This window comes from Haemaphysalis longicornis, unplaced genomic scaffold (assembly GCF_048455015.1).
Source record: "Haemaphysalis longicornis isolate Haplotype H1 unplaced genomic scaffold, Haemaphysalis longicornis Haplotype H1 scaffold_5, whole genome shotgun sequence".
In the NCBI taxonomy this organism is placed as follows: domain Eukaryota; kingdom Metazoa; phylum Arthropoda; class Arachnida; order Ixodida; family Ixodidae; genus Haemaphysalis; species Haemaphysalis longicornis.
In genome coordinates this window covers 50,516,276-50,540,055 of record NW_027526385.1, presented here as the reverse complement: position 1 = coordinate 50,540,055, position 23,780 = coordinate 50,516,276, and the positions used below count along the sequence as shown (strand labels likewise).

General features: G+C 47.6%; 1 protein-coding gene across 1 annotated transcript in view; it reads right to left on the bottom strand.

The window, feature by feature from the left end:
* Positions 1-2,376: 2,376 nt before the first annotated feature.
* LOC144139224 (uncharacterized) overlaps positions 2,377-23,780 on the bottom strand; it is a 44,546-nt gene continuing 23,142 nt past the window's right edge. The window contains exons 4-8 of the mRNA XM_077671646.1: positions 21,458-21,553; positions 18,716-18,763; positions 12,778-12,825; positions 7,831-7,967; positions 2,377-2,803 (exon numbers count right to left, since the gene is read on the bottom strand). Coding sequence (XP_077527772.1) covers positions 2,620-2,803; positions 7,831-7,967; positions 12,778-12,825; positions 18,716-18,763; positions 21,458-21,553 — 513 coding nt within the window. The 3' untranslated portion in view covers positions 2,377-2,619. The remainder of the gene's footprint in view (positions 2,804-7,830; positions 7,968-12,777; positions 12,826-18,715; positions 18,764-21,457; positions 21,554-23,780) is intronic.

The following is a 23,780-nucleotide window of genomic DNA, read 5'->3' as shown; positions in this document are numbered from 1 at the left end:
ACTCGTCGCAGCAGCCATAAACAGTCGTGGGTACCCAGGTGTGGCCGGAAGCCAGTTTGTGATGGGAGGAGCCGTGGCCGGACGTATTCCATATAGTGTTTCATGCGATTAGTTATGAGACGCTCGGTGAGTTAAATACAATGTCCAACGCAGAGGCCACTTTGAAGCGAAGCAGACTTGAGTGCCATTCACACAGGTGGCGATCGCAGCGCCCCCCCCCCCCCCCTAAATACCAGCCATTAAGGTGCCGCAAAAGCAGCGGCGACAGTGGGGAGAGGGCGGAGCGACCCACAGCTGCTTTCAAACCGACCACTAGGAATATTTCAGTGACGCCCCGCCGGCAGCGCTCATGGCGCATAGATCCTTTCAGCAGAGTTAGAGAGACCTTATTATGCAAGCTACGCTTTTTGAATTATTAATATTTGGAGACCTCTGATTTTCGGTCTTTTCAATTTTGCGTAAATTTGAGTGGCAAAATTTAAATTATTCCGGGTGGTGTAAGCCTGCCACCAATCTCGTTTTTATTCACGTTTTTCGAGCCATTCGGGTTTCACCTATAGTTTCAGTATTAAAAGTAATAATCGGCAGCGTTGTGGCGTTCTGGGGCGCAAGAAGCGTCGACGCAGCTAATTCCAACCAGTAAACTGGTAACTGCGATAAGTTAGAGAGAGAGAGAGAGAGAGAGAGAGAGAGAAAGAGAGAGAGAGATTGCTCTTTAAGGTGGACTGGTGAGGTCAGCCGTGCTGGCGCGGAGCCATCTACAGTTTGTAGCTAGGAACATCATTTGCGGGAGGATTCCCTTTCTTCTTGTGGCGGGTACATCTGGTACTTTACTTTGAAGTTTGTTCTTCTGTCAGCCACTTGCGGTTTGCGAAGTTGATTCTAGAGTTTACCTAGACCGTCGCTACAAAAAAAATATAACTTTCCTAGCGGTCAAATTATGCACAACGTTAAAGTTTCAAAGCCCTTTTTTCGCGATTCCTGCAAGTTCATGGTGTAGAATAAGAGGAGAGACCAAGGGCCGAGACGTCGCAGTGATGCGATGGTGCTTCTATTTTTACAAGATGGCGACTATAGAGGAGGAAGAAGAAGCTCGAGCGTTAGCGGCTCCCGCGAGATGACAGGCACCGATGATGATAATCTCATCGGTGCAGCGATGATGATAATAAAGTTTTAACACAAGGGTTTTCAGCGCAATTTTAACACGCCACGCCAATGCCAAGTTTCAGATTCTGAACTACAAAATTTGCGCTAACTGGACATGCAGAGGAAGGAATACAAACAAAGCGCAACTCACAACTATTGATTTGCAGGAAAAGGAGATGCCTTAAATAGGCTTCTTACATAAAACCATAAAAGCAGATAGTAAAAGCGATACAACACCACAATACTAAGATCCCGCCTACCGCATGCGATCTAAAAAACGAAATTCATTGCTAAAAAGTGATAATGACGGTTCGCTGATGCACCCATCGCGATTTTTTGTATGAAGTACGCTTCGGGAAGCTCACGCGCCATAGTGTCATGGCTTCTGGTTGTACGCCATGACACTGTCATGGTGTGGTCGTGCGCCGTGCCTCAAAGAAACTATTATCATTGACAGAAGCCGTGTGGCGCGTGAGCTTTCCGAAGCGTACTTCATACAAAAAAATCGCGATGGCTGTATCAGAGAACCGTCGTTATCACTTTTTAGCAATGAATTTCGTTTTTTAGACAGCATGCGGTAGGCGCAAACAATAAAACAGAAAATCTATACACAAGTGATCTTTAGTGTTCCTTTATTAAAAAAAATTTATAGATGCATGATTTTTGCAAAATGAAATACTACATCCACTGCAGAAAAACATTCACTCCTTCGCCTGCTGTCGCCCGCGCCACCACAGCTTCTGGCGGCATTTTAATCAATCAAGTGGGAAACAGTTACTAAAGGTTCAACTAGATAGGTTTACGTTCTGCTTGGAACGCACATGGAGTAAGGCAAGGTGGTTCTATAAACCTTGAAGTAGGGCGCCTTGATTCAAGCGCGTCTTCGTCGTACGTCCGCGCTGGCATCAAGGCACCCGACTTGGAGCAGTGGAACGCGCTAAATTTAAATTGACTTGAGCAAACCTATAGTGTGTTTACCTTGGGAGGAGCACGACGGAAGAGGCGCAGCATTAGAGGTGAGTGGGAAAGCAAATGGAGGCATTTATTAGGCAAATGTCGACAAAGACTATTGTCTTTTGTCGACATTTGCAACGAAAGGGCAGATACGCGGCCAATCCTTTTTAAAGACAAGTTCTCGGAGAAATTACGTTTAATTCGTCATAAACGTCATTCTTGCTGGAAATATGGGGGAATAGCCCGTCTCAATCACAGAGTGCGTGAATGAAAATTCAAATCAGTCAAGTTTACCGATTTTGGACACAATTTTATTGAACCAGCTGTGGTGTGCCACGGCATATCCTGGGGGTTCGGGCATCAGCGAATGCACCGGCGGCAAAGAGATACTAATGTCAAATGGAGCGTCACCTCTTCACGTGTTTTGTCGAAAAAAGATGACGCCACGCGACGCTGCCGTCGTGGCACCACCGGGACCAAGATTTCAGCAGTTGCGCCTGCAGCCGACATCTGCTAACCCTATTCCGACGGCGACTCCTCCTTCTCGTTACTGTCGTAGCCGTGATACGTTGCACCATTTCCTTCCTCCAGCTCGTCATCGAAAGCGTCTTTGATCCCTTCATCATCTCTCCTCGTTACTATTTTATAAAAGGTGGCATCTTCTTCACTTGCTGCGTATTCCGGTGCATCGGTTGGGTTGATCCTACAAAAGAAAGCAACGGCCATAGGGTGAGACATCATTTAACACGTTCAAACGGTCGACAGACAAATGACTGATGCGCTCCCAGGCTGTGAGTGAGTGAGTGAGTGAGTGAGTGAGTGAGTGAGTGAGTGAGTGAGTGAGTGAGTGAGTGAGTGAGTGAGTGAGTGAGTGAGTGAGTGAGTGAGTGAGAGTGAGTGAGTGAGTGAGTGAGTGAGTGAGTGAGTGAGTGAGTGAGTGAGTGAGTGAGTGAGTGAGTGAGTGAGTGAGTGAGTGAGTGGGTGAGTGAGTGAGTGAGTGAGTGAGTGAGTGAGTGAGTGAGTGAGTGAGTGAGTGAGTGAGTGAGTGAGTGAGTGAGTGAGTGAGTGAGTGAGTGAGTGAGTGAGTGAGTGAGTGAGTGAGTGAGTGAGTGAGTGAGTGCGCGCGCTCCAATGTGCGCGTTGGAACAGCCGAAATGGCCAGTTCCAGAAACCGACTTCAATACAGCAATTGTGAAATGTTAATTGGCATCCATTACTGCGCTGCCTGCTAAACGTTTGGTTGAGTGCGTGCAACCCTCCACGCGTATATAGCTATACTGAAGTAAAAACAAGCAGACTAAAATGTGCGCTCCGGGTACGGTTCAAGCCTGCAGACTGTCTACCACGCCTGCACCCCAGATAGTCTCCCATAGAAACAAATACACTGGGAAATAGATATGGATGAGGCAGTTGCTTAAGTTAGCCCCGACTAAAATCTCACTTAACCACGGATGAGATCACGTTAATGTCCAAAAATATTGAACAGAAATAACCGGAACCAACATGAGGTAGTCTATACCTCTTACATGTACAAAACAAGAGGAAGAACTGACCTAAGTAGAAATAAAACTACCGGAAATTTGGTTTACAATGCACATATTAACCATCAATGAAATAACACACTTGATAAAAATGTGTTTCGAGTAAGTTGAACAATTCAAGAAGAAGTGACCACGCCCGTGAGATTTGAACCAGGTTCATATGATTGCTATTCAGGGGCGCTATTCCAGAAGGCCCGAGTTCCACCAAATCCCGAGTTTCCATCTGCTTGGGTTATGAAAGTATAGATAGTGGAGCGTTCGATGCACCTCGGGCGAAACCACCGGAATCGCGCGCAGCACTCCTGGCTTATTCAGCGCGCTGTATTGGGGCCGCTTACGTTGATAAAGTACGGCTTGTGCTATCTTCCGCATGCAGCACCATCTGAAATAGATCTGCAATACTCATTCAACAGCATAACCCCACTGCTACTTTGAAATTCCCAGCCTGGCTGTTGGCCACGCCCGGCGGTCCGTTTTTCTCCGTGTCCTGTTCTTCTCAGAATTATGTTTGCTGTGTGGCTTGAGGGTAGTCACAGTGCAGCATCGACCTTGTGTCACAAAAGGAATGAAGAGGACAGAGGCAACCTTACTGTTCCGCATCCGGACCAACTCAGCGCGGACACCGGCGTGGCTCCATAAGCTGAACATTATCGCTTCACCTCTGTGTGGAACGTGTGGTGCTACAGGCGACATCGGTCATTTTATTATGGACTGCCGAGAGCATGCGGAGGAGCGGTTAGCTTTGTTTAAAGAACTGCGAAGGATGGCCGCTCCGCGTGCCTCTTTGAACGATTTAATTTTCCCGGAAGGCCATTGGAAGGGACGTCTTTCGTTTGATCCTGCAATTTTTACGTGTCACAAGCCTCAGCGAGGCATGGTGAATTCCCGCGCATAGCGGTAAAAAGGTGCTGATCGGGTGAGCGATTGCCGGCATACCACGCAAGGCTAGGTCCACCCATCAATAAACATCACCACCACCACTAGCTTTGCGCAAGCACAAACCAAGTAATCAAAGTGGTCCACTGTAGTGAACGGAACGCGCCCTCCTCCCGACCATCAAATATGGCTTTTGTTTACGGCTTGCTTGAGTGTGCACGGCGGGCGCTTACCAGAAATGGTCCCAATTCAGCGTGTCAAGAACGTGTTTGAGCATTGTCGAGTGCGTTTTAGAAGTTGAAGTTGTGTCATTTGTCGTCGACTGCGTTTTCACGGTGTTTAAAAAAGGCTCGCGCGGTAAAATCGTGTCGTCTTGGCCTCTCCTAACAGCTCGTGCAACAGTGAACTCCAGTTCGGACCGCAGAACCCCGTGACTGTGGTACCACTGGCTGACGGTGGCCTGGGGACCTCATTTTTGCTTTGTGCTAAGTTCTTGTCGCTGCTGATAGCGGGCACCAAATGACGACTTCGTGGCTACGATGCTACGCCCACACAAAGTGTACGCCATAAGTGGGTGTGGCTTCGGTTGTTTCGCCGCGCCCACGAATAGGCTGGGTGTGTTTGACTGACATTAGAACTCGGAGGAAACTCGGACATAGTTTAGCACGGCCGAGTTGAACTCGGGACGTCCGTGGTGGCCGCTGCTTCGGCGTGGTTTATTTTTATGGTCGCCGCAGCAGGCATATTTCTACCCCGACACGTCCTTTAAATGAAGGAGGAATTTCGAGCTCGTTTTTATCTCTCGAAAGTGCTGTGAATTGGTGGTGCAGTCGGCTGGCGATATATCTCCGTTTGCGGCGACTTAGAGGCGTCTTTCGCTCCATAACCGTCGAGGAGCAAGTGTAGTGTTCGCGGCGGTTTTACTCGACGGGCAGGTTCAACAGAAACGTTGGTGGCGACCGCACCATCGACCGCCACCAGTCGACCGTCAACCGGTGTGTGCGCAATACGATCAGTGGAGACGTGTTTCCCGGACTTCGCATTTCTTTAAGGTGGTTTGGCGGACATGGCTTCCGCAGGTTCCTACCGCGCGTCTACCCGTCTGCGGCCGGAGTGTGCGCATCATATATCGTCTGCTCACAAAATAATTTCGAACGAAGCGTTGCATGACTGGGGTTTTTGTTTATCATCAGCGCGGCAGACAGATCCGCTCGAGGGGTTGAGTGACGCGCATTTCTTGAGAAAACGTTACTGACAGGATAGCTTATACGTATTACATATGCTGTCAAGGAGACAGTCGACGCACCGATAGTCTGTTGAGGTGGTTTATTCGCAGAGGTGAAGCCGATAGGAACGCAGGTCCGAGCGTTGAGATAACCCAGTTCGTTTCTCGCGCATGCACCTTATGGGGTTCATCATCTTCCCCTGACACGTCTTTGGCGCATACCCCCGCGTATGAATGGGACATAATCCTACCTTCCTCTTCCACATGGTTGATGCTGGTACGGAGCATACCCCGCCTTTTGCATATGTTTATTATCTTCGCTACAATACAATCAACGGCGCGTGCTTATTATCAGAGACGATATTTACACATTTCAACGGGGTTTGTTCAGCGTCACCGTCGTATGACAGGTAGCAGAGCATCGAAAGTGAGTAAAGGGGAGAGCTAAAAATTAAAGTAACCGCGTGACGCCAGAGGCAGGTTAAGCGGGGGTGGAAAGGGCGCGAAAGAAGAGAGGGTTATGAGGGGGTTGAACTCTATCAAAAAGAAAACGACTGTGGAGAGTTCCTTCGAACAAAAGCGGTGAAGAGCAAAATATAATAAAGCAAACAAAGCTGAAACGTTGTTGTCCTTGTTGCTATTCTTTCCTTTGTAACATAAGGCCACTTGGGGGGAATGGTCCGCAATTGGGAGCTTTGAGGAACTAACGTGACCGGCGCGCCAAATTCCTAACACTGTGAATTTGAAAAGTAATAGTTTAATAGTTGTAAAATAGTTCGTGCATATTGACGCCTGAACGCGAAGTCACAGGAGTAGGACAGGTGCACAGCACCTTCGCAGAACCCCGATTCTATAGCGAGGCCGTGGCGTGTTCGACTATGACGAACAAATGAAATAGAAGAAACTGACGCAAACACTTGATAGCAGAAAAGAAGCCGTTTAAATATATCCGTGCCAAAGGACAAATCAACGAAAGCGGGGAAAAAGGCGCAAGTACACTGTATTAGAAAAGAAGTTGCTGATGCGTACCGCCAGGCATTCGCCTTAAAAGAACGTAAGAAGACTGGACCGCGCCGAGGAAATTTTGTGTCGAAAAGCGGAGGGTTTCCATAACGTAATACGAGCAGCAACTGTTTTGAATGTGGCGCGCTTCTATCACCCGCTTTTCTTCTTTTTTTTTTTTGCCAGCCGGCCATAGTCACGATATTGTACTGTCTACCACCGACGGCAGAAACTACTACTTATGACGACAAATTTCAAACAAAAAGCTGATATGAACACCTGGAATAAAAAATACAATGAACTTGGTAGTGAAACACAGATTAATAAAATAAAAGTACAATAAAATAAAGTAGCTGGATTCTTCCCCCCAGTAGCTACCAGTGCAGCAGTGGGACGAGAGAACGCACTGAAAGATGTGCCACGCCCTAGTCGCGCGTCCTTGGAGTGCGCTGTTACCACTAGTCGCTGTGTGCTGATATGTGGTTTTATAATAAATTCTCTTCTCAAATAGGATGAATCGCATTTTTAAAGCGTTTTAACTCTGCCCGAAATATTATCATGAGCTAATTATTATCACTCGCTCAAACTCGGGCCTTCTTATTAAATGGCACCCCAGATGTGAACCTCTACACCACGAGACCATTCGGCCCAGGTTTGTTTCAACAAAGTATAAAAAGCACACGGATATATGTTAAAACGTGCCCCTAGATGGCGAAATGCATCATTGTCATTAGAGGGGAGAGAGAGAGAGAGACAGAGAGAGAGAGAGAGAGAGAGAGAGAGAGAGAGAGAGAGAGAGAGAGAGAGAGAGAGATGTTTATTGAAAAAAGGGGCCTGGCTCGGAGAATCAAATCCCTCTGAACCCTGCAGGGTCGGAGCTGGCCGAAACTGATTCTCATAGCGGGATATGGAATGTGAATGGGCTTCCAGATCGCACTTGATGTCAAAGAATGTCAATGATGGTGATGACGACGAAGAGACAGCCTCGCGCATCGAAGTTTGTTCATGCCTGCACAAAACGTTAGCTGCACGCTACGCCCACATCTCACTCTGCAACAAGAAAACAGAAAGGCATAAGACTCATACCCCCTCCTGTTCCATTCATCCTCCTCCGCTTGCGAATTTATAGGGTTTGCGTTGACGTCGTCTTCGGCATTCAGTGACATTTCTTCTATGGCACGGTCGTTCTCTGGTCTGAAGCCCATACTCCTCAGCACGCAATGCTGCAAAAAAATTTTTTTTTTAATTAGCAGTGGCTTAGCTCAGCTTTTCCAGGATATACGTAGCGTGAGCTAAGGTTCAGCGGGTTATTCTTAGGTTTCCTGGTTGTCTAGGATAAGCTGATCATCATGCTTGCTGCTGCTAAAACGATTTCCAATCCAATCCAATTCAATTCAATTCAGTCGCGGCGGCGGTGGCCCCGGCACGCCAGCTGTGCGCCGTGAGACGTCACTGCTCCTCGCGCATGCGCAGCACGGCTCTCCACGAGCGACGCGAAACTGCTCAACCTCGGCCAGTGTAGCTCATGCTACAAAAAATGGCTCAGCTGTAACACTTACAAACTTCGTTATCACGAGCAAACGGTGAACCGAACGCAGAGATGGCGCAGCCGGCACGCCATTCATTGTGAGACAGAACGACCAGGCGTCGGCGAAGCAGCAGCTCAACCCTCGCCTAGTCACGAGGCTCCGAGAGAATGCAGCTGCGACGCTTCGCCGCCTCAGGTCACGTGGCGTGACGTCGCCGCAGCCACACTTGAACTCCGGTGGCTCAAGGCCATTGCGACCCGCTGAATGAAGTGCGCAAAGTGGGGCACTAGATCTTTCCATACCCAGCTTTCTCGCTCAAAATTACAACCTCTCGGGAACCTAGAAAGACCACTTTAGGAAAACGATATTTGGCATAAAGCTAGAAGTCAACGTGAAGATTAAAACGCTAAAAGAACATTTCAGGTTTCTGAATATTTTTTTGTCTAATTCGCTGTCAAATCTAACTCCCCATGCATTTCTATGGGATAGTTCCCATGGCTCAGGAACCCAGTCGCGCAACGTGCGCGACTTGAAGCTGTGCACAAAGCAAGTATTCACCCCAAATATTAGCTGTGGAAAATAACTTTTTTTTTCGCTAAAAAATTACAGAGTAATCACTGTTGAAAGGACTGCCATGAGCGGGAAAGCTGCACATGCGCTCCATAGCAATGATATGTCAGGTTGACTGATCATGCAAATAATGTGTCACCCTATCAGTTGGTAGGTTTGATTGATCAATGGAGTTAAACGCCCTAAAACTACACAGGTTATGAGGTGCGCCGTAGTGGATTGCTCTGGATTAATTTTGGCCCCTGAGGGTCTCTAACATGCACCGAGATCTCGAACACAGGGGTGTTCAGTCAGAAAAGCGGCCGCCGCGGCCTCGGTTGAAAGGTGGAGTACTCAGTTATTTCATCTATCGAACAGTCACACAACGAGATGATTGCTGCCAAGGTCGCCAGCCAATTAAATCAAATTAGGTTACTTAAATTACTTAGAACCAATCAAGTAAATTAAGTTACGAGGCAGGTAACAAAGGTTGGCGCGTGAATCCGTCAATCACCCTCGGTTAAACTACGAAAAAAACTGTCTGTATTCATACCTTTCATTGATAGATGCTGGTGCAAATACGAGCAACATTTCTTTGGGCAGCTGCGCTTACTCGAACATGACCCCTCAGAATGCCTCGGCAATGTACGTTTACTTATTTAGCAACGCGTCAGATATAAGCGGCTGACTTATGGTTCAGCTGCCGTAGGCCCCGGACATTCAGAAGCTGCTGACAGCTTCGTCGGATTCAATCAGTGTCCAGAAAAAAAGGGCTGTTGTTGTTGTTGTATCCATTTATTTTAGACAATTCAAAACTGCCTTGGATAGCATGGCAAAAGGCAAACAAAACTGCCTGACGGGGCCCTGCCACCCGTAACGATCGATAAGCGCCAAGAAAAAATTACAAAAACACTTAAGCACATTTTATGATGTAATTATTGCGAGAGCATGACTCTCCAGTTTCATAGTCGTCCTTAATCTTTCGTTTCTCTTTCATTTTGTCTGTTACTATAACGCATCACAGGCCCAAATTCGAATCGCCAAGCAAGTATGAGATCAGCGAAGACAGGCTTTGCCGCTCACCTACGGAGCTAATTGTCTAAATACTGTGCTCGTTTCATGTTGCGCCACCCGGTGGAGTTCTCCCTGCAGGCATAAACAGGGCCTTGAATGTTGTTGAGCGCGCGAAGCTTTTTCGGGCGTCAATTATCTCTTCATTTACAGGCGGAAATTATGGCAGTTTTTCTTTTCTTGGGGCACAAATGACATAATGTCAGTCTCACAGTTTAGACAACATTTCGCTGCAACATTTTGATGCGGACGGTGAAAAAATTTCCCAGTTCTACTGCGTTGCTAGTACCTCAAAAAAAAAGTGTGAAAGCGCCTGACTAGAAAAAATACGGGCAACTGGCTGGTTTGCCATCCTGAAAAGGCATAAATTGCACCTAAAAGATGCCGAGTTGATGGTCTCAAACTCGCCGTCATCTCAGTGCTCGTTCGTGTGGTTCACAGGCGACGGACAGCTCGTTAGCAGCCACTCAGCCCAGAGTATGCGACCGAGACGTATAGCCGGTATTCAATGGCGTGGAATGCATGCAGGCAACCCAGTGTGCACCGCCATATCTGTGGCCAAGCGTCTGTTGCTAGGCGACGTTGCGCGCACGGCCCTCAGATCAGGCACCCTTCTCCATGCAACCATGTGAGTGCGCCCACGGCCGGGCTAGCATCGAGGGACTCTAGGCTAGAGCAGCGGCGTGCGCGCGTTGATGGCGGAACTTAACGTCGCGACTTGGCTGCATTGTTCTCGCCGGCACTGCGAAGGCCGTATCAACACATCGCGCGCCGCCGCTCTAGCCCGCCGTGGGGCGCCGTCACTCGTTACGTCGGGCTCCGGGGGTGGCGGTACTTGTCCATGCTAAGCACGACTGTGAAACACATGACTGTGTTTCACGTTAGAAACTCTACCTCACCGAACGCAAAGTATTGCCTCGAGTTCACTGTGAGTGCGATTAATAACATCTCTGTTGACGCCACCGTTTGAAATCGTATTAGAACGGAGCAGATGACGTGCGGGCACAGTGGCCCAAGCCGCGCCTTGTTCGTGGCGCATCGGCCATGTCTGTGGCCGTTTCCAGTGTTGCCAAGCAAAGAAATTGACCGTTAAACTTTTCAACGAATACCGCCTATACCGATACAGCGTGGCTCTCTGGGATTCCTGTATGTGAGCTCTCAACCCTTGGCTTGAAGTCTTGACAGTTACGTGCTGATTGAATCGAGCGTGTGTCCTTCGACCCGTCGAGCGTATGTCCTTCGTACGTCCCTGGGACATCCAGAAATAAGTGAGGGGAGGGCGCCCTAATGCCACTTCCATTGGCACTGTGGGGCCGGGAACGCTTCACCGGCCAGCGCGACTAAAATCGGTTCTGCGTTCTTTGCGTCTTGTTCGACTTTTGTGCCACCATTAGAAATGCTTTTCGGCGCTAAACTGGCCGTTCGCTGTGAGAGAACCAGGTAAGTCTAAATTTGTACTCGAAAAACTCACCGTTGAATTGGTACTCGTTATTCTTAACCTCATTTTCTCTACATATTCAAAAACAAAATCCATTAGTCTCAGATAAATCATCCAGCACTGACGACATGCGAATTCTGACCCTCAATCGCCATTAACAAATGACGCTAGTTAACTATAAAAAAACTGCTTTTTTTCGTAGAACGCTCAAGTTGTTACTCAGCTATATATACGCAACCATAACTTTAAATGAATACAAGCTTTTTTTTAGGACTAAAAATGCTTTCTTCTGCGGTATGCCAGAGTTTTTACATTTACATTGGCAACCATATCAGTTTACTCGAACCAAAATGTCATTATTATCGATTGCGCCGCGCGCTTATAAGAAATAGAAAGTGGGTGTATCCGTAGATTGAATGCGTATTGGTGCATGCGGAAAATTAACGCATCCGGAGATGGCAATAAATGTAGAACTCTCACTTCGTCTTTTTGAACAATTTATCGACAAGCAATGTCTCGAACATAAAGCTTCTGGCAACTAACAGGTTGCTCTCAAGCACTTATATTCCAGTAGCCATAGTATATACGGCATCGTTACACGTTCAATGCCATTATAATGCACCTACAGAGATGACAAACGGTGAATGCAATCCAATATGTTTTCGTCACCGCTATCGTCATGACCATCTCCAGCAGCCGTCATGTTTTGCAGTACGATAAGGGAATATTGAGTTCGCCTACATCGCCTTTACTTCATATTTTACCAAAAAAAGTTTTTGTCTCATTTCTCTACGGATATTCCCTGCTTCCATTTCTACTCGCATTACCGATTCTATTTTCTTCTTATACATTTATAAGTTAAACGGGTCGTATCCTATTTTATCTTACCTCTTTTCTAAGGAAACATGCTCAGAAGTGTCTTTTTTTTTTGTTAAACACTTTTTATTTGATTGGACATATGAAGTACACGCTATCCTCGTGTAGCACGCTGAATAGATAAATTCCGCTTAGCGCATATTACTTAGCGATAAGTAACAAACACCGCTACTTGCGCTGTGTTCGTGGAATGATGTGCTCCGTTATTTGTCTGTGCATTTCGGGCCTTTAGAGCAAGCATCGCTGCATATGGCCTCCAAAATTAAGTGCTAGCCACAAAAGAAGTCATCTCCTATCACACGCTGTTTATACGGATACTTCGAGCAGAAAGTTTGCATTACACGAACCCACGTTGCAGGAAAAGGTATTCAACTGAAACCCTTCCCTATTCTTTGCTCAGAGTAATTTGAAATGGGTGTTGAAACCTAAAGAACAATCCCTCAGATCTAATATCTCATTAAGCCATGCTTGATAAAGGAATTTGTCATACTGTCGCGTTCACAAAATTCACAAAATAAGGGGTTGATTGTCAGTGTATATATATATAAAAGCAGTAAAGAGTGTAAATACCTGGAAGCCAATGTGAAATCTTATGGCGGCGACCTTCTTTTCAACAGCCTGGAAGAAAGGCAGGAAGCAAACAACAAAAGAGAAAAGATTAATACCTTTTCGCAATGAAAATAACACTTTCAATAAACCGAAGCCTTATCACCAAGGCTACCAATAACTACGTAGATATGCCGCAAAACGTTAATTGCGAATAAATGATTTCTCTGAAGAGCACTGTGTAAAAAAAATTCCCCGCATTTCCCCGAGGGGAAGAATGTGAAAGTGCGAATGCACGAGTTGAATTTGCGCGGTTCGGTATACAAAGAAAGAAAGATGCATTTATTCACAGACACCTATTTGTGTTGTCGTTGTACTTGATTGCTAGAGCGGATCTCAGCTTTGAAATTTCGTGTCAGTACTCCTTTAAGCGGGTGCATTAGCCCTTCTCACGCCCGATTCTTGGCCAATCCCCCACGTGGGTATGTGCCATGTCAGCGGCCAGGCAGCGCGCGCCCATCTCCCCCCGTTGCCAAGGAAGACGAGGATATTCCTGGCCAATCCCCCACGTGGGTATGTGCCATGTCAGCGGCCAGGCAGCGCGCGCCCATCTCCCCCCGTTGCCAAGGAAGACGAGGAGATTCCTGGCCAATCCCCCACGTGGGTATGCTATGCGGACATCGCCGGTGGACGCAGGTTCAGGGTCGCTTAAGAAGTGCATTCGCACTTAAAACGCGTTTCTTCCTTCCGGCCATTTCATGGCGTTTCGTGTGACGCAAACAGGGACTGAAAGCGAGAGAGACAGCGGTGTGGTCTAGCAGGAAAACCACCAAGCGAACCATCGCGGTCGCGCCCTCCGCGCAACTTGTCCGCCCTACACGCCCGTATACCTGCCGCTCTATGTGCGGCAAATTTGGTGCCTCACTGGACGTGTGATGGTGATTAAACAATGCCAATGTATCACGAGGTTTTTATTTTGTCTACGAAACGTCTAGCGGACGCCACAACCGCAGCGAGAACAACGTTAGGGGCGCTGTTATGTTTTTGCAGCCTCGTTATGGATAGCCTGGTTTTAGTCGCTTCGGTGAACTCGGCTTAGAGTTCCTGTATATAGCTCCCGCAGGGAGCTAAGAGTTGCGCGACCCTTTTCCACGCGCCGCCGTGATTGCGACACTCCGGTTATCCATGCCGCGCAAAGAAGCCCCCACTACGGCTGCGCCGCAGCCGCCGGCGCGGGCGGCACCGCAGGAATCCAGCGTAGCCGCCGTAAGGCGCCGCCGACCGAAGCGCCCCCACCGCGCGTCGGCCGCCGTCGGAAGCGTGGCGGCGAGGCTCCTTCACTCGCGACGGGCGGCTTTCCCGCAGCAATCCGGATAACAAAGATGGCGGTCGGTCGCGCAACTCTTAGCTCCCTGCGGGAGCTATATACAGGAACTCTAACTCGGCTTGATACGTGGCGCCATCTGTTGATTCCACTTGCAACAGCGCCCGAAGCCTAGTGTGTAAACGAGCCTAGGTACTACGGCGTACGAGCACCTGAATGGTAATACGAGTGCATTTGCGTGCAATTACATGTAGGCGTGCGTGTGCCCTCTCATCCGGTAAGTCGAAAAAGACATTCATACTTACGGCTCGACCCACTAGCTTACGTAGCGCAGCTTTGGTAAACGTACATTTGGAGGTAACAGGCATGCTACTACGCGGAACCTGCAATAGCCATCGCAACCGCCACCGGCGCCGCCACTTGGCAGCTTGTAAATGTCGACGGCTTGAATTATACCTGTACACACGGAGGAAGAAAATTGTTAGGAGGGAGCATGACGTCAGGCAGCCCAGCTTTGGCAAGCCAACCTCCTCTGACGCCGCATTCTCCTCTCCTCGGGCTCCTCCCGCGCAATGCATTATGGAAAATCCACCACGCTCAGGCCCGCGGTAGCATTTAGTGGCTCCGGCTGGCTGCCGGTGGAGGTGGAGGCGAGTGGCGTTGCCGAAGGCGCCGTACGAGATTTTTCGCCAGCGTTGCGCTCCCACCCTCGTATCGTGGAAGTACTGTCGCTGTTCAAAGCGACACGATACTTAGGTCCCGTGCTCAGGGAGCACCTTCACGAGCTGCGAGCCGAATTTGACGCTTACCGCTGGAACCACGACCGGATCTGCTCGAACGCGCCGCTGTAAACATTCACAAGCACGGAGCGGCCTACGAGTGCGTGGTGTTTGCCAGGTGTGCTTTAACGATTGCGTTTCGAATTTTGCTGGGAGTTATCGCGTCGCCTTCTCTTTACATCATAGCGCTGTAACGACTGTCCCATCAGCTGAGAGGTGGTGCGAAAAGCTTTGGTTTCGCTCGCGTGCGCATTTGCATACATTCGCCTTATCGGTGCTCCGTCATGGTGGCACGTTGTACGTGCCACAATTGTAGTGACGACGTCTTTTTGCGTTGCTGTCTCCTTCAGTGCATTAGAGAACAAAAGGTGCAGAACCACTGATGTTGGGTGCGGGCGCGGTAAGAACAAATCATTTTCCGCCTCGCGTCGCAGGCAGAACGCGGGCTGGTTGTCCGAGTAGTGCTCAATCCGTGCGATAGGTATACGGGTAACAAACGCTAAATTACGCCTGGGAGGTGAAAAGATAAAATGACCAGAACCAAGGAAGTGAGGTGTGTTTTGTGAAATAAAACGTGAGGCACGGATGTCGTACTCTGACATCTCCACTTTTGCACTGCGGCGGAACACGACACTTCGACTGCGGCGCACCTCGACGGATCCCAGAGCTCAATAAATAAAGATGTTTTCTGTCTCGCCCGGCCGAACACTTTGCCTGCCCGATCAGCCCGCTGCGCGCAACGCCCGTACGGGGGCTCGTCGCTGAAACCCGAATACCCGGACGGCCCGGCAACCAAACGGAACGACGCAGCATAGCGCGGGCAGGCGGGCGGCCGCGTGAGGCGCAAAGAACTGCCGCTTGCCTATCACGTGAGGTAGGGCATCTCCCATCAGTTTATAAGCGACCCCAAACCATCCACCGCCGCCGGCGGCGGCGGCGGCGTCGGCGTCCGCAGTGCTCCTCTATATTTAAAAAAGAAACAGCATCCGGCGCCAGGTTTCGATCCGAGGATTTTGCGGCCGCAGCGCGACGCTCTACCGACCAAGCCACGGACGCGATGCTGATATCAGTGTTAGTGACGCGCCTTATATCTTTAACGCATTCAAACTACGTCGTCAGCGGCGTGCGTTGGCGACTCAGCGGCGTTATAGCGGCTTGATAACTGCGTGGTGTACACGTGATACTACAAACCCGATGGAAGAGATGGAAGAGAAGGCGGCGAGGCGGTGGGCTGCGGGGGCCGAGCGCAAGCGCCGCAAGCGGGCCGACAACCGTGCATTCGCACTTTCACATTCTCCCCCTCGGGGAAATGCGGGGGAATTTTTTCCTTTTTATTTTTTATATCTAGGCTTCACGATAGTCACGTGACACTCCCTCCTAAACTTTTCTTTCCTCCATGCCTGTACATTTATAATTGCTTATGACTTATGACAGTTAACGTGTAACGAAAGATTTTACTTGCTTCTTTGAGAGCTCGTGCGCGCGCTTCTCCTTCTGTTGTTCACGTGACCCTTGCGCATCCGTTCAGTCACTCTTTACGTCATCTCTGCTGGGCGAGTGATAGCTTTCTTTTTTATTATGTATGAGATTGTTTTAAACGTACTGCCCCAGACACTGATATATTCGTTCTCTGGGGACGCCAATCTATCTATCTAGACCAACTTTGGATTTTCCTTCAGTGTGCCTTTGTTATGGTAAGCTACCCTGACCTATCCTATCGTTGAAAAGTGACGGCCCTTGATTGATCGCACGCCTGAAGAATAGGACTGGCACTAATTGATAAACGCAGTTGATTAATTAGTGCCAACGGCTTAATAAACACGGCAGCTCAGATATACAACCACAGGAAAACAAGGCTAATTCTTGAAGCAAAAAGCGAAGGGAACTTTAGCGCCACCTCACCAATACTGAACACATGCACAGCGCCTAAACGCTTATAAAAGAGGAGGATTGTTTGTGTTTTATTCGGTATTCTCCACTGTATAGTAGCGCTTTTATTGCAGCAGATAGCATTGTTTCATTGTGCCTCACAGTCCTTGCATTTAAGAAATTAGCCAATTGACGACACTGTCGTTGTGCGCACTCGCGGCTCTTCTCCAGCGAACATGTGCGAGTGTTGCTCTGCTTATTCGTCATTACTAGCACAATCATCATCATCACCATCATTACAGCCTTTAGGTTCTCTGCAGAAAGACGACTTCTGACGTAAGCGTCCAATCATTCTGACCGCAGTGCAAGTTGCTTTGTGGTCGGCAGCTTTTGTAAGAACATCATAAGCAGATGATGCATGAAAACGCATTTCCGACCTTATATGGGCAGTCTTAAGTGATTTATTTTTGTATCGCCCTGCCGAAGTCAGGGGCCTTGAACAGGCCATGAAGGCAAAATGCAAGTTTGGTTTACTGGGAAGCCTGTTTGCTCTCGATAACAATAATACCAAGGGTAAAATTGGTACCAAATCGGTATTAGACATAGCTACACAGCAGGAGGAACCATGAAACACTTCGCTGAAAGCGATATTTCGAAAACTTCAAGCAAAAATTCGACGTATAAAAGAAAACACATGAAGCAGTGGCGATTCCCCACACACTTTCCGCTGACGTCTCTGTGACGTCCCAGAATCTTGTTAGTGCGATTGGCGGCAGTCCACAGAGCCACCGCCAAGGAACACAACTGGAGATTGCAGTGGGGCTTCCAGTTCCATTTTGTCATATAACTTGAATGTTAACGTGCAGCTAACGCGGTGATAAAGCTGTTTTAGTCCTGACCTCTATTGCATGACTGCTGCATATATTACGTCCTGCAGCGCGAAATTCGAAAGTATTTTGTATCTTTCTGGCGCTTCTTTTTTGTTGTTAAAAGAACGTCTTTCATGGATTTAGTGGAGCTCAGTGAGTTACCAGGTTAGTTCTGTCCAATTGAAATGAGTTGTATTTTCTCTTTATCGCCCCCTTAAATGCCTGCCCCATTTCTGAGATAAGCCTGCGGAAGCATACTCTTCCGTGTGCGAGTGACGTGGTCCGTTGCTGCTTTCTCCGAAATTCTCTGAAGCTTGAAAGTAGGCATTTAATATGACGTGTCTTGCTTGTCCTGCTTCCTTCCGTAAAAGACGAGCATAAAACAGCATGCGGAAACACATTTAATCATTTCTTAATAAAGTCTGAGTGTTTATGCTGTTTTGGTATAAGCGCACTCAGCCCAACTGCATGGATCCACGCACAGTAAGCCCTCGTCACAACGAATTCCTCGATAAAAAACTGGCTTCGTAATAAGCAATATTTCGTTAAAAGCGGGGATGATTTGTTCTCTGTACACTGCAGGAGGAACCGTAAAACAATTCGCATAACACGATATTTCGTTAAAAGCGGTTATTATTTGTTCTCTGTACAATGTAGGAGGAACCGTAAAAAACTTCGCGTAAAGCGATATTTCGTTAAAAGCGGGGATGATTTTTTCTCTGTACACTGCAGGAGGAACCGTGAAACACTTCACGTAAAGCGAAATTTCGTTAAAAGCGGGGAAGATTTGTTCTCTGTACACTGCAGGAGGAACTGTGAAACACTTCGCATAAAACAATATTTCGTTAAAAGCTGGGATGATTTGTTCTCTGTACAATGCCGGAAGAACCGTGAAATACTTCGCATAAAGCGATATTTCGCATAAAGCGATGTCACTGTAACGAAGGCTCACAGCATTTCACTACTTTCCTTGCATCGTGGATCCTAGAGCCACACCTGCCAGAGAGAGGGCACGCGCTGGGGTTCGACATGTGAGCAGAAGCAACAGGTGGCAGGGGGGGGGGGGGGGGTCCTGGAAGAGATTGCAGCGTAAACAAAGCGCGTCGTAAAGTAGTACTTACGACCATCTTGAAGAGAGCCATCCTGGTACAGTGCAACATGACCTCCATCTGCGAAAGCCCACACCACAATTAGGCACAGTGCTCGGGACCGTTCTGCTTATCGATCCATATACGAAGCGCTGTCACTAACCCTTTCAGCGAGCATGTCCCAATTGTCCCGAACCATACGCTAATTTAGAACACTGCATTTTCTCCTGCCCCATTGCAATTCAATCCCCACATTTTCCCCACCCTCCTCCTTCGACGTGGCGGACTTGGCTAGCCTCGGACCAGCTCACGGACCAGTTGGCGTTGGTGAACCTGGCCCGGGACATTCTCGACGCTTAATGTTGCGTTCGAATAGTTTTTTCTTCCTCCTCCTCCTCCTTTCAGCACTGATTTTTTTATTTCAAGTAAAACGATGTTTCCTTTGTGTTTTCATAAATTTCGGCTCCCATAAGCCCACAAACGAAAAATAGAGCAGGAAGTGCAAATATTAACAGATTTCTTGATGTGGCAATCAATTAATTGGTACATTTGGCAATGAACAATTTTATGTCGAGCAGAGACATCCCTTTTCACATTTTCCTAAACATTGTGAGTACATGGACCCACAAACCGAAAATGTGCTTCATAGTGCACGTATTTAGAGATTTACAAGTTTGAGAATAAAACTCAGACCGCCATTTTTTTTCGCCCTCAGTGTCGTAATTTTGTCTTCGCCGGAGCTGCTACTTCTTTGCAGCGTCCAGCTCCACTAAAATGAAACAACAGTGATATGTATCGCAACAGGCATCACTGAAGAATGATTACTCAGAAAACTACCAGTTTTGGTTTCGTTCTCTATGCGCTAGAGGAACCTTTAAGTGATGGCGTCAATTAACACCACCAGGGCCGACAGGGCTAACAGCAGTATTAAAAAATGAAGGAAACTCGCATTAACGCGTAAGACTTGGAGGTAGCGAAGCTGTACGCAACCTTCACGACGGTTTAAGTCCACGATTGCAGCCGATTTGCTTCTTCTTCGCTGCCGCAACGACCTTTACTCCGTCATTGTTGCTATACGTGCGGGCTTCGTTCTTCTTTTTTTTTAAGTGATAATCAGTGGACACTACCTCGGAGGGGCGTACGCCATGACGTGTCTTTCTCGTTCCGAGCAAGTGTTGCCACGATTACGGCGAAAGCTGGAGCTTTTTTTTTTTAAGTGGGTATGCTTCGCTTGACAAGCGTGCGCAGGGAACGCTGGGCGGTTTCCGCTAGTCCCGCACTCATGTGCGCGTGCTCGGCAATTTTTTGGTATTTTTATCTGCGGAGACGAAAAATTGCGATTTTCTAAACGGCTTCGCTGTTAAAAAAGTTGTCGCATAATTAATGCATTGAATTTTGCGCTATCATAAAGCCCAGTGACACAGCCACTTCAAACGCTCCGTGAAACGAATTCGCGCTTCAGTTCCGAGCGCACATCACCCGCTCTTCATGATAGTTAGCACCGACGAAAAGGACGGTACATGGAGAGAGGAGACAACACGAGCGCTGCGTAACAGCTCAACTATAATAGCCCAAATCTGTTACCCTATACTGCAGTTTACCGCACCCGCTGTTTCTACACTGTCTAATAGTGCTCGTTGTTGTGAAGTTTGCGCTTAACACAAAGGCATCGCCAAACGAGCTCTGTGTGCATGCAACTTGTGATTGACAGCATGGTTCGGATAGCAGCGCGCGCGCGCGCGCGATGTATAAAGCGCTTCAGCCGCAGAGAGCCCGGTTACCCACCTTGTAAAATAGCGTCTGTCGTGTGTGAAGCTTATCAGTCAAAGTAATCAAGCTACCTCTTTCAAGATATTTATAACGAGCTACTTCTGAGGTTTTGGTAACGAGAATTTCTGGAAAACGGGTTGGATAAAAACACTGTTTAGCAGCCGCATGACAGAGGCACAGACTATTCCGTTCCGTGAAAGCCTCCGTTCAAGGGACCCTGCAACACTTTTTTTCAATTTTTTTTTTTTTTGAAATCCTAAGTGCTTGCAGAACGTAGTCACCCAACACACCCAGTACTTAGATTAGAGGGTCGCACCCGCCGCGGTGGCTCAGTGGCTAAGGCGTTGCGCTGCTGAGCACGAAGTCGCGGGTTCGATTCCCGGCCGCGGCGGCCGCTTTTCTGATGGAGGCGAAAAGCAAAAACGCCCGTGTGTACGAGATTTCGGCGCACGTTAAAGATCCCCAGGTGGTCAAAAATAATCCGGAGCCCTCCACTACGGCGCGCCTCATCGCCTGCGTAGCGTCGGCGCGTTAAACCCTTCAATCAATCAATCGATTAGAGGGTCGCAAAGTACCCCAGCCAAAAATTACGGCTGTATGACCATCAGATAACTTGGAAACTCACTCAAAAAATTTTTCTCTCTTTCCCGGTCTTGACGTTCTTCGACGGCTCGAATTTTGTCACTGAGGCCATGTAGCGGCTGTTGGCCGGTTTTCCTTCAGTTGCAGCAATGAACGCTTTTCGATAGCAGCTTTAAAAATAAAACCACTAATACAAAGCAGAAGCGAGAGGCGTATCTGGTGCGAAGTGCAAATCACGCAGTGCCGCTCCGTGCTAGCAATTGCTGTAGCTTTCGCAGTGCTTGCAGACGCGAAGGAGAGAGTGGAAGCGTTTATCGAAAGTGCTGCAGGGTCCCCTTCAACTGCGGCACGTACTAGTCGAATATAAGAGCTACAAAATCACGTGACAGTCGCCAGAACGTACCAAATAAATGCTCCACTTACCGGTTTTTCCTCTGTGCAGGCTACAACACCTTCGCCCGGTGCGTAAGCCGTGTAGAGGCAGTCTCTGGTTCTGTTGGCGAATTCTTCCTTTCCGAGCTGTTCACGGATTTCAGAGGTAAGAGTCGGTTACGTGCGTTTTAATGTTTTTTTTTTTCGTTTATTTTTCTCAGACAGTGCCTAAGAGGGCACCGAGGCTAAGGGCAGAAAATGCCTTACGGGGCCTCAGTGCCTTTACACGATTCAATTCATAAATTCAGAACATAATGAACAGTTCAGCTTTGCGGTTCTTTACAACAAAGGTAAACTCACAAAAATAACGTAGTAATAGGCAAATCCAATGCATATACAGTGCCTGTTGTACATGAACTCAGAAATCACGAACTCAGAACTCAGAACTCGTAAATGAATAAAGAAACACGTATTCAGAAGCAGCATTTTCATGATTGGAGAGCATAGCCCACTCATCAAATTGGGACATACAACATCAGTATAGAAAATGGCAGATATTGTAATTACTGCGTAGTAGTCAGTTGAAGCGTGTGATCACATTATCCAGGAGAGGCCTGAATGGATGAGAAATATTCTGGATTTCTTTTTAAAGCATGCGAAGGATTGGTCAAAATTTACGTTCACATCTAAGGTATTTAGCAGTTCATTGGTTTGATACTGTATTGTTTGTCGCCCATACTTTGTTCGTATTGAGGGTAGCTTTCTTTTTTGATGACGAATCGCGTATGTACTTACATTTCCAGTTGCTATTTTGTGAGTCTTATTGTTGTGTATCCATTGCATGAGTTTAAAAAAATAGACTTGGTATGCTTTCAATAAAAGGTGTTTCTTAAAAACGTTACGTATTCACAAAAACATAGGCCCTTACAGAAGACATGCACAAGACAGGAGTTGTCCCTAAAGCAAGCCGTAGTATCGTGTAGAATAAAAAGGCATCGCACTAGACGATGGAACTGCCTAGGGAATCGGAGTAGATCAAAGAGATCAAAAACGCCGACCGCTGCCTATAATTTTGCGATGTTGGTTATTTATTTGGCTTGCTTCATTTTGCTTAAAGTTCACCATCTAGTCCGTAGTTGTTTTAGTTGAACATAAAATAACGTGCTATACATTTATGAACAGAGAGGTTGAACGTGTGGTTAGGGGATCACGTCAGGTTCATCACAAAAAAAAGTACAATTTTACCCAGTGAATTCCTTCACGTCTGACGTGAACAACATAAGGGTTACAGATTCACGCATGCACGCTCAAAGCTTGATCACAATCATTTTTAGCGATAGTTCGGTCAACTCAATTATAAAGGCTACACACTCACTGAAAATTTTTTGCATTCTTTGTACGGAGTAGGTTTTCGCTCTAACATTATTATTATTGGAAATGACTAAAGGCTTGTCGGTTTGGTCTGCCTCAATAGCCCGTTATTGTTGTTGGTGGTGGTGGTTATGATGATGATGATGATGATGATGAGGATGATGATGATGCATACCCCACCCACTCAACCGAATTACACAAAAATGCACGAAACATACCCTAATAAAACACGTATACAAACGGGCCTACAACTGGACAAAAAATTGGCCGAGTGTCTTCTTGTGCCGCTACAAATGAGCGTGGAAAGACTGTAGTCGCCTGCCCTTCCACCTTCTGCCACAGTCTCTCCCCCTCCCACCCTTAAGGCCTTTTCCCTCGTCTCTTACCTATGCTCCGGGTTAATGCAATGGTGGTTTTCGCAAATCAATTCAAATTTCCCGCGCTCACACTGCTCTTGTGCCGTCTGGTGGAGGAGTGCGCAACTTGTCCCCCTTTTAACGCGTCGTCCATTTTTTTAAGCTTGCCGTCATTCAACTCAATACAGCCTATATTACTACTTGAAATAACAATGCTTCTGTTTTTTGTGTGCTGACATTTTGTCTCATACACTCCTGAGGTTTGGTCGCTCGTACAGAAGGATAGGAATGTTCTCAGAACCTTAAAACCAATTACCTCCAAAAACGTCTTCCTAGCAACGCATTTTTAAAGCGAAGCTTTGAATGGCTCACTGGTAGCGTTGCCACCAGAGTAAAACAAACTGCAGAAAAGCCAGCTTTACAGAATGGGTTTCACAAAAGGTACATCAGTCACACCGCACATAACATAACAGTGTGATATCTTTGTGCACCTAACGGACCTCCCGTAATACGCAAAATATAGTATGACTGACATCCCTGCTTGTGACGTGTGCGCCACGGACGAGACTATTGAACACCTCTTGTGTCACTGTGCCCGGTTTGCAACGCAGAGACTGCACCTGTCAACCGCACTCCAGAAACCTGAC